Source organism: Humulus lupulus, chromosome 7, assembly GCF_963169125.1.
Source record: "Humulus lupulus chromosome 7, drHumLupu1.1, whole genome shotgun sequence".
Taxonomy (NCBI): Eukaryota; Viridiplantae; Streptophyta; class Magnoliopsida; order Rosales; family Cannabaceae; genus Humulus; species Humulus lupulus.
This window is the reverse complement of record NC_084799.1, coordinates 185,050,517-185,060,961: the sequence shown is the minus strand read 5'-3', so window position 1 is coordinate 185,060,961 and position 10,445 is coordinate 185,050,517. Positions and strand designations below refer to the sequence as shown.

Genomic DNA, 10,445 nt, shown 5'->3' with positions numbered 1-10,445 from the left:
ACTTTCCAGCCACCTCGATCCACCATGAGATGAACCATCACCACCACCATATTCCTTGCATCTTGGGCTTCAAAACCCACTAAAATATTAGATCCAATGGCCACCGTGGAGTGGTGGCGCTGCCACTTACTCCAGCCATTCTTTTTAAAAACATTCTTTGCAAGTCCTAAAAACATTCTTAGTCCTAAAAAATCTAAGTATTTTAGGCTCTCAAATAGAGCGCACAAGTCCTAAAAAGCCTTTTTTGTAGTAGTGACTCCTTGAAAACCCTGTTCATGAGGTCCATAAAAGTTGCTAGGGCATTTTTGAGTCCAAATGACATCACCAAAAACCTGTAATGCCCATACCTGGTTCTGAAGGCTGTCTTCGGTATATCATCATTCTTGATCGTTAGCTGATGGTATCCTGACCGAAGATCGATTTTCGAAAACACCTTGATCCCCTAAAGTTGGTCGAACAGATCATCGATTCTCGGCAAAGGATATATGTTCTTTATTGTGACCATATTCAACTCCTGATAATCAATACACATCCCCATAGACCCGTCTTATTTCTTCTTGACAAAAAGAACTGGTGCGCCCCAAGGAGAATAGCTTGGTCTGATGAACCCCAGCTTAAGCAATTCCTCCCATTGAGTTTTGAGCTCTTTCAATTCTACTGGTTCCATTCTGTATGGTGCTTGAGATACTGGCGTTGTCTTGGGCATCAAATCAATTACAAATTCTATCTCCCTGTGCGGAGGTAAACCTGACAGTTCTTCTAGAAAGACATCGAGGAACTTAGCTACAACTCTTGTCTCTTCAGGTCTCCTTTCTATCTCTTCGGCTTCATTGACCATAGTCACAATATACCCTAAACATCAGTGTTGCAACATTTCTCTGGCTTTCATCGCTGATATGATAGGAGTTATGGGTTTCTTGCTTATGCCTTCGAACTCAAACAGATCTCCACCTTCCGGTGCAAAGATCATTTTCTTGCGTTTGCAGTCGATAGATGCTCCGTATTTGGAATGAAAATCCATCCCCAAAATTACATCAAAATTAGATAACTCTAATACAATCAGGTCTACATACAATTCCATCCCATCTACCCATAAAGGTACATCTTTAACCCAATTTTTAGAAATTACAATTTCCTCGGAGGGTAACATAGTCCCAAACCTCACATTAAATAATTCACTAGGTGTATTTATAACATTTATAGTTCTACTAGAAATAAAAGAGTGTGATGCACCAGAATCAAATAAAATTTTACACGTGGTATTGGCCATTGGGATCTGACTTGTTACGACGGAAGGGTTTGCCTCAGCTTCAGCTTCGGTGATGGCGAAGACTCTGGCTGGGACGTACTTGTGATTCTTCTTCTGTTCCTCCTTATTGCCAAATTGTTCCCATGTCGGACATTTGCACTTCATGTGACCTTCCTTCCAACATTTGTAGAAAACTCCCGCTCTGCACTCACCAGAATGACGTTTCATGCACTTAGGGCAAGGTGGAATGTTTCTGCCACCATTTCCACCAGGACGGTTGTCATAGGTTGGCTAGGGCCATTTATCATTTTCGGCTTGGCTTTGCTGCTCCTGTCCCCTCTTCATCTTGTCATTAGAGTTGGCTGCCCCACTCTTCTTGGCATCCTTTCTAGCAACATTATCTTTCTAGATTCTCTCTTTGCTTCTCTTAGCCGTAAGAGCCATTTCCACCACTTAAACATAGGTAAAAACACATCTGGAAACAATCTCCACATCCCGAGCTATCATTGGTTTCAGACCTCTCACAAACGTCCCGCTCATACCTTATCAGTAGGTACAAGTTCCTTGGCAAACTTTACCAACTGATCGAACTTCTGTGCATATTCTGTCACCGAGAGATTACCTTGAGGCATCTTGGTAAATTCATCCATTTTTGCTGCTAACACTGCGAAGTTGCATTATTTATCATTAATACTAATCCATAGAGTTAACATCCCAAGATTGCTCCACTACCTCCCACCAAATCCGAGCATCTCTTCTTAGCATGAAAGATGCACACTGTTTACCCAAAAAAGTTTTACCTGATGATGTGGCAAAATTAAGAAGCACGTGGAATACACGTTACCGTTTAAGTGAGTACGATCTGTTCGACCATCGACCAGAAGAGAATTCACTCAGTAGACGACATATTTTATGGGCGATCAGTCTAGTTGCAGTATTTCAGATATTTTCTACAGATATGTAATTTCGCATTTATGTAATAATTGTGATTTCCATTTTTATTTAGATACGCTTGTATTAAATGTAAATAAGGCCCATCGGCCCATGAAGAACTCCTTGAGCCTATAAATACGACTCAATGGGATCAAGAGAGAGGACTTTGAAATTTTAGAGAATTTTGAGAGAGAATTATAGTGTTTTTATCCGCCAAAATTGTATTCATCCCGAAGCTTGTGAAACTCGTGAACCCTAGTTCATTGATCATAATTTTTGGGATTCTACATCAATAAGAACACTAAGTGGATGTAGGTTATTACCATTTTTTGGGGCCGAACCATTATAAATCGTTGGTGTCATTTATTTTTTTGTCTTTATTTCATCTTGTTTTTGTCGCTTTACTTGACTCCGTGTCGTTGACCAAATCAAGGGTCAACATTTTGGTGCTTTCATTGAGAGCTGAACTCAAGACCTCGAAGAAGATCAAATGGAGAAAATAGCTAGGAGGACTAGGAAAACATCTGGTACTACACCAACTTAGCCTCCTTTGCAAAATGTGGCTGAGGATGAGCCATAAGTGGAATTGGAAGAGGAGGAAATGGATTCTGAGATGTTGAGGTCGACTCTGATTGTGTTACAGGAGGAATTAGCCAATCTGAGGGCTAATCAAGAAAATGTGGCTGAAATAATGACATTGCAGCAGAGAGAGATTGATAGGCAACACCAAGAATTGAATGAACAATAGGACGATATGGACCACCGGCAGAGGGACGCCACTATCGCTCTAGAGGCAGCCATTCAGTTGGCCCGAGGACAGCCTGCACCGGCTTCCCAATTGGATCAGCCACCTAGTGCGCAACCACAACAAGGTCCATGTTCAGATCATCCCCAACATCACCACACTTCGCCTCAACTGGCAAACCCTCAGAGGTCGGAGCAACCCCTTGCTGCTCAACAGGATAAGACGTTTCAGGATCCTAAGTAGCAACCACCCTCTTGCGCTGGTCGAGATAATCCCCAGTAACAAAGGCAGAATAGGGCTGGGAAACCTCCCTGAAGCCCTAGACGCCAGACTGTTGAGGAGCCAAACCCACAGAGCAGGGGACAACGTCCTTCTGCAAGCAGAAGGCAAGTTGAACCAGGCTCTGTGGTCAGGGGTCCCCCACGACATAATCAATCCCAGGGACCTACTGACCAACGCAAGCCTCCACTTGTCAGTCGGGACATGCCAGCAAGGGGAGGGGGAGATAGTGCGAACAGCAGGTCGCACCATAGTCGGTCACACTTTAGGGATGGTCATGACTATAATGAAGCGGACTCTGGCAGAAGAAATGTTGATCGGCGGCAAGAAGGGAAGGGTGAAGAACAGAACCCTCTACCAAGAGAGAACCGACCAATGAGCCAGAATGCTGAGGGGCAGCCTAGACAACCCAACATCTTTGATTGACTATGCGTGAGCAAGCAAAGGCGTAGGGAGGAAGATTTGCATGATGTTCTCAATGATAGAAGAGAGAGACACGACAAGTATGCACCTCCAGCGCCAGTTGCTCCAATAGTGCCAGACGCTGTATAGGCCCAGCCCAATGCTTTAAATCAGGTCATCCAGCAATTAGTAGGGAACCAGACATCCCACATTGAATTTGACCAGAGAAAGGGCACTTCGTTTGTACAAAGAATCGCGATGGATGAGACTCTAAGCAAAGTTAAGATGCCAGTCTTGCCTAACTTCACTGGATTAGAAGACCCTGTATCTCACATGAACAAATTAGAGATACAGATGGACATCCAAAAGGTGTCAGACGATGCTCGATGCAGAATCTTTTTAGCCACCTTGTCCGATACTGCTCAGGAGTGGTTTTTCAAATTCCCTCCAGCCAGCATTGTGTCTTGGGAAATGTTCATGAAGGAGTTTTACGGACATTTTTATGCTGGTCGAGTACATTCGACCGAGGCCAATCAACTGGTTGAGATACGCCAGAAGGAGGGAGAAACCTTGAAAGGGTATGTCCAATGTTTCATGCGAGCCACTGCTGGGGCTAAGAAGGTTGGCGATGAAGGAAAGATGATGGCTCTTACTGCTGGAGTACGGTGCCATTCATCCCTCTGGAATAATTTGTGGAAGAATGGGGTTAAGAGCATCCAAGAATTTTTGGACCGAGCAGACAGGTACATCAAGCTCGAGGAGGCCATAGCCAACGAAGGGAAGTTACCCACAGACGACTAGAGTCTAAAAGAAGATCCTACTAAAGCTGCCAATGGGTCTGGAAAACCCAATGGCAACGGCAAAAATAATGGGAAAAACAGAGGGAAAAGAGCGAACTACGAACCATCAACATCTGAGAACAAGCGCCTTAAAAGTAACAAGTATTAGCCGGGGTTCACCAATTATACAACCCTAGTCGATAGCAGAGCAGAAGTGTATCATGCCACTCAAACAACTGTTCCCTTCAGGCGACCAGCCCCAATCAAGAAAGACATCTCCAAGAGAGATACTACTACGGTCATGACACCAACGAGTGCAACCAGCTCAAGGATGAGATTGAGATCCTTATTAGACAAGGACACCTGAGGAGGTATGTGCGAGCGGCTGAAGGTTCGCAGCGAGAGGCTCAAGGAAGAAATGAACAGGCACCTATACACCAACGCTCTCCCCCTTTATAGCCAGCTCCAGTTGCTGGTACATTGCTGACCATTTGCGATGGCCCACACCTGGCGAGTGATAGTGGGAAGGCAAGGGAAAGGTACGCCTGAACCTTACGTCACGACCAGGACATTGAAATGCTGAACGTAGAGGAGCGAACTCCCAAAAAATATCGAACAGAGGAAGAACCGATAACTTTCTCTGAGCTTGACGTTCAACATGTTCGATTCCCCCATTCGGATCCTCTGGTTGTGGATGTCTAGATCGCTAATATGATGGTCAAGCGAGTATTGGTGGATACAGGAAGCTCAGTCAACATTCTGTACAAATCTTCACTGGAGAGGATGAAGTTATCAGTGCAAGATTTGGAACCATGCAACCAAACCATTTATGGTTTTTCCGGCGAAGGGCTCGCACCAATTGGGTCGATCAGGCTTTCAATCACAGCAGGAGTGGCACCTGCAAATAGGACATTACTCGCTACTTTCATAGTATTTTATTGTCATTCTGCATATAATGTTGTGATTGGAAGGCCTATTCTAGTTGACTTGCGAGCCGTAACCTCAGTCTAGCACTTGGCCATGAAATTCCCAACTGACATAGGAGTGGGGTGCGTGTTGGGAAACCAGCGTGAAGCGTGGGAATGTTATAATTCCTCAATTACCAAGTCAAAAAGAGGCGGATCGGGGAAAAAAGTAAAAAAAAAAAGGTTGATGTTGGCAAACGAAGTACAAGCCCAATCAGGTGAACATGTCACCAAATAGGGTGTTGCCCAAAGTGAGGATAGAGACTTAGATCCCCGCTTTGGGGATTTTGAAGAAAATGTGGGACCCGTGGAGGACCTCGAGGAGGTCCAACTAGAAGAGGCAGATCCGACCAGGGTTGCGAAAGTCGGTAAAAACTTAGAGACAACAACTAAGAGAAAATTGGTGGAATTTTTGAAGGAGAACCAGGAGGTGTTTGCCTGGTCGCATCAAGATATGGTTGGGATTGACCCAATAGTTATCAGCCATGTCTTAAATATAGACAAAAAATTTCCACTAGTGCAACAAAAAAGGAGGCTGCTCGACAAAGACAGATCGAAGGTGTTAAAAGATGAAGTCGAGAAGCTAAAGGAGAATGGATTCATTAGGGTAGTGTTTTATCCATCTTGGTTCTCTAATCCTGTACTGGTTCCCAAGCTGAATGGCAAGTGGAGGACGTGCGTGGATTTCACAGACCTCAATAAAGCCTGCCCGAAGTATTGTTTCCCACTCCCAAGGATCGACCAGCTGGTCAATGCTACATCAGGGCATGAGATTTTATCATTCATGGATGCATACTTTGGGTACAATCAAATCAGTATGCATCCACCTAATGAGGATCACACTGGCTTCGACATAGATACAGGGCTTTACTGTTACAAGGCAATGCCATTCGGTTTGAAGAAGGCAGAAGAGCACATCGGGGACCTACGAGAATGCTTCAACATCTTGAACAAATATCAGATGAAGCTAAATCCCCTCAAGTGTTCCTTTGGTGTTGGATCAAGAAATTTTTTGGGATTCATAGTCAACTTGCGAGGAATCGAAGCTAATCCCGAAAAGATCAAAGCCCTGATCAAGATGCAGTCCCCTGCCAAGATTAAAGATGTTCAGAGCCTAACTGGGAGGATTGCCGCTTTGAGTAAATTCATTTCTAAATCAACAAACAAGTGCGTTCCATTTTTTAATCTACTCAGGGGCAACAAGAATTTTGAATGGACGGAACAGTGAGAACAGGCTTTTCAGGAGCTAAAGTCCCATATGTCACAACTACCGATCTTATCTAAGCCGATCGAAAAAGAAACTTTGTTCATCTACTTGGCAGTCACAGAGTATGTTGCTAGCGCTGTTTTGATCAGAGAGGAGGAACATGTTCAAAAAGTTGTGTATTATATAAGTAAGAGGCTGGTAGGAGTAGAGTGATATCCACCCATTGAGAAATTAGCATATTGCTTGATTTTGGCCTCCAGAAAGCTGCGACCATACTTTCAAGCTCACCCCATCGTGGTACTCACCGACCAGCCATTACGACAAGTCCTACAGAAACCAGAAGTTACCGGTCGATTATCAAAATGGGCAGTCAAACTTGGGCAGTTTGATATTTCTTATTCTCCACGAGTAGCTGTGAAAGGACAGGCTCTAGAAGACTTTGTTGCAGAATTCACTGGAATTCAGAATGTTGAACCAATGGAGGAACCTGGACCCCAAAGTCAAACTCCTTCGTTGAAATTGTTCGTAGATGGCTCTTCCGATGAGCAAAATGTTGGTGCGGGTTTGATCTTAGTCATGCCCGAAGGACATCAATTTCATTGTGCAATCAGGTTCGACTTTACAGTGTCCAATAACGAAGCTGAATACGAAGCTCTGCTCGCAAGATTAAGATTAGCCAAGGACATGGATATAAAGTTGCTTGAGATCTAAAGTGTCTCCCAACTAGTGGTTAATCAAATTATAGGAGAATATCAAGCCCGAGGTCTCAAGATGGTTGCTTATTTGAACAAAGCAAATGACTTATTGGCACAGTTCAAAAAGTATACCCTATAGCAAGTACCTCACGATCAGAACTCAAATGTCGATGCCTTGGCCAAGTTAGCAAGCGCGAAGGATACTGACACCTTAAACATAGTACCAATTAAGCATTTGTCAGCACCAAGCATTCAAGTAGAAGAGTCTGTTGGGGTATTATGCCCTAATTAAAACCCAAATTCTTTGTAATCTCATTTTATTATCAATAAAAGAAAAGAAATCATTTTTTTTTACTTGGACAATCACTTTGCTCACATGTTTTATTTTCATGATTATTTGTTTAATATAAACTTCTATTAAATCCCGAGCATATAGCTAATCTTATTTATAGTGGTGTAATCACAGTGGAATATAAATATGATTATATGTTCAAAACAAGTTAGTCCTAAGATTAGTCAGTGCACAGGATTTACACTGACTTGCCAATCTACGATATGATCTACTTACACATTACAGTGTTATGTTCTTTCCAGCACATTAGCAAAGTAGATAAGATCAGATGTTTTTGTTCCATCGGACAGGACCGGTATTGACAGTTGATAAGATAAGTAAACATATCGTTACTATCTATTCTAGTCATATCATATAGTTGACCATAGGTCAATTCAATATCAATTCTGAGTGGTTAGTATTCTAACTGATTGTATTATTTGAGTTCTTTAACTTGTTCGATACCAGCTTGCCATACGGACTAGCCTATACTTACATCTTGGGAACTCGGTAGTATAATTGAGTGGGAGTGTTAATAATAGATATGAACATCTATAGCTTCTGATGAAGAAGTGAAACGATGGTTTCCTTTTAGTTTGGTTCAAGGTGTTAAATGATAGAGATCTCATTTCAGTAATTAAATTAGTTTACTGAAATATCATTTACAAGGAACTAAGTGTTTTAAGGATAAAATACAATGAGGGGTAAAACAATATTTTAGTCCTATCTCATTGTAGACCATCTATAGAGGATTGAGTGACAATTGTGGTTGTAACAATGGATAATTAATAGCTTATCTATATTTGTTATAGAGCGTTCTATGAATTCAAGAGTGCAATTCCGAGTCTATAGTGGAATCACGAGGAATTAATAAGTTAGTAAATTTATTTGTTAGATTTATGATAACTTATTGGAGCTTGATTTCATAGGCCCATGGTCCCCATTGTACCTTGGATAAAATCATTTAGATAGTCTCAATTAATTGATTTAATTATCAATTAGAATTATCAAAGTTGACCGGGTCAATTTTGGATAGTTTCACAGAGTTGTGTAATTTTGAGAAGAAAAGAGAAATTATGGCAGATTTTTTAATTAAGATAAATTGGTAGCTAAATTAATAAATAAATCAAAGGTTCAAATTATAAATAATTAATTTGATAAAGGATTTAAATGATTATTTAATTAATTAAATCAATAGAAAATAATACAGGCCTTGATTTTAAGTCCAATGGGCTTATAATCAAATGGGAAATTTCACGGGCCTAAAGCCCATGAAAATTTCGACCTAGGGCTTTAAAATGACTATTATTTTATTGATTTCTTAATTAAATTAAATAGCCTAATTGAGTCTATAAAAGGAGTGCTTAGAGATAAGTCATAAGTTAAGATTACTAAGACGATAGATAAGTTTAATCACTGATTTTCTGATAGTTTTAGATTCTCTCTAAACAAAAGTCTTTTTCTAAGCCTCTTTTATTTTCTCTTCTTCTCTCTATATCTATCTCATGTGTTGAGAATTTCCCACACTAGTCTAGGTGATTCTAAGGATACATTGGAAGATTGTGAAGAAATTAGAAGAACGGTTCAATTTCTTGATAATACTTTGCGACAGAAATGATTCAAGAGTTAGAGAAACTTAAGGAATGACTCTTTAATTCCGCTGTGTATACTGTAAGTATTCTATTCATTGTTTCTCTTTGAATTCAATTTTAGAAACATGTTTTAGGCTGTCTCGTATTAATTTGTTTAATATTAGATATACATGAAAATAAATAAAGAACATGTATAAGTTTCCTAACAACTGGCCTCATAGCCTTTGGTAATCTTTATTTTCATGCATAAACATGTTAAAAATTGGATTATTTGATGTGTTTGAATAATTCGATAGTTTTCATGTTTTTATGAAGCATATTGATTTTATGTGAAATTTTTTAGGTTATTTTGTTGTGTTTTCTATGATATTAATTTTATATATGCTTTATTTTGTGTAAAACATGTTATAAATTAATCAGTAAATTGTTTTGGTTTGAAAAATTGCTCAAAAAAATTTTTTGAATTTTTTTTGCATTGATTGCCATGCACGCACGCACTCACACGCACACACCATGCAGCCAGCCCTACCACCGTGCACGTCCCTCGGCCATGCACTCTTGTGCCCGTGCGCACGCCCCCTTCAGCCAAACCAGCCTCCGCGCGCGTGCTCTGCACGCACAAGCCCAGACACCAACATCATATATTTTTTTTATTTTTTTTTAAATTAAAGAAAATTAAAATTGTGAAAATAAATTATTTATAATCAAAATTTAAAATATCTTTTTTGTTTTATCATTTGAAATTGTTTTTTTTTTAAATAAGATATTTTTGTTAGTTGAGATTTAAATAATTACATATTTTCTACAAATATTCAAATTCAAATTTAAAAATAGACTAACAACTTAATTTTAAATATTTTAATATATTAAAATATTAGAATTATGATATTAGATTTTAAGATATTTTCATTTAAATTCTTGATTTATTTTTATTAAATCTTTATTTGAAAATATAAATATCTTTTTATTCTATAGTTTTTAATATTTAAATTATTTAAAATTTAAAAATTGTTAGTTAGATATTTTTATGGATATTTGAATTTGATTAACTATTTTGAGATATTTTAGGGTTGTTATAACTATTTATATTTTATTTTTTTTAAATGATTAAAATATTAGCTAATAGTTGTAACAACACAATATATTTTTGGAAAATAGTTAGGATATTGTTTTTAAAATTTAAAATTGGTTAAATTTTGAAAAATATCATTTTTTCAGCCAATTAATAAAATATTTTTTTTATAAATGAGATTTAAATTAACTTTGGT

The 10,445-nt window shown here is 39.3% G+C and overlaps 1 protein-coding gene across 1 annotated transcript; it reads right to left on the bottom strand.

The window, feature by feature from the left end:
- Positions 1-859: 859 nt before the first annotated feature.
- LOC133792443 (uncharacterized) lies at positions 860-1,477 on the bottom strand. Its single transcript, XM_062230350.1, has one exon. It carries the CDS (start codon positions 1,475-1,477, stop codon positions 860-862), a length of 618 nt encoding a protein of 205 aa, XP_062086334.1.
- Between the last annotated feature and the right edge of the window lie 8,968 nt (positions 1,478-10,445).

Bases quoted from the DNA above. Each gene is read 5' to 3' on its own strand.
- LOC133792443 (XM_062230350.1), bottom strand. From the start codon at position 1,477: ATGAAACGTCATTCTGGTGAGTGCAGAGCGGGAGTTTTCTACAAATGT.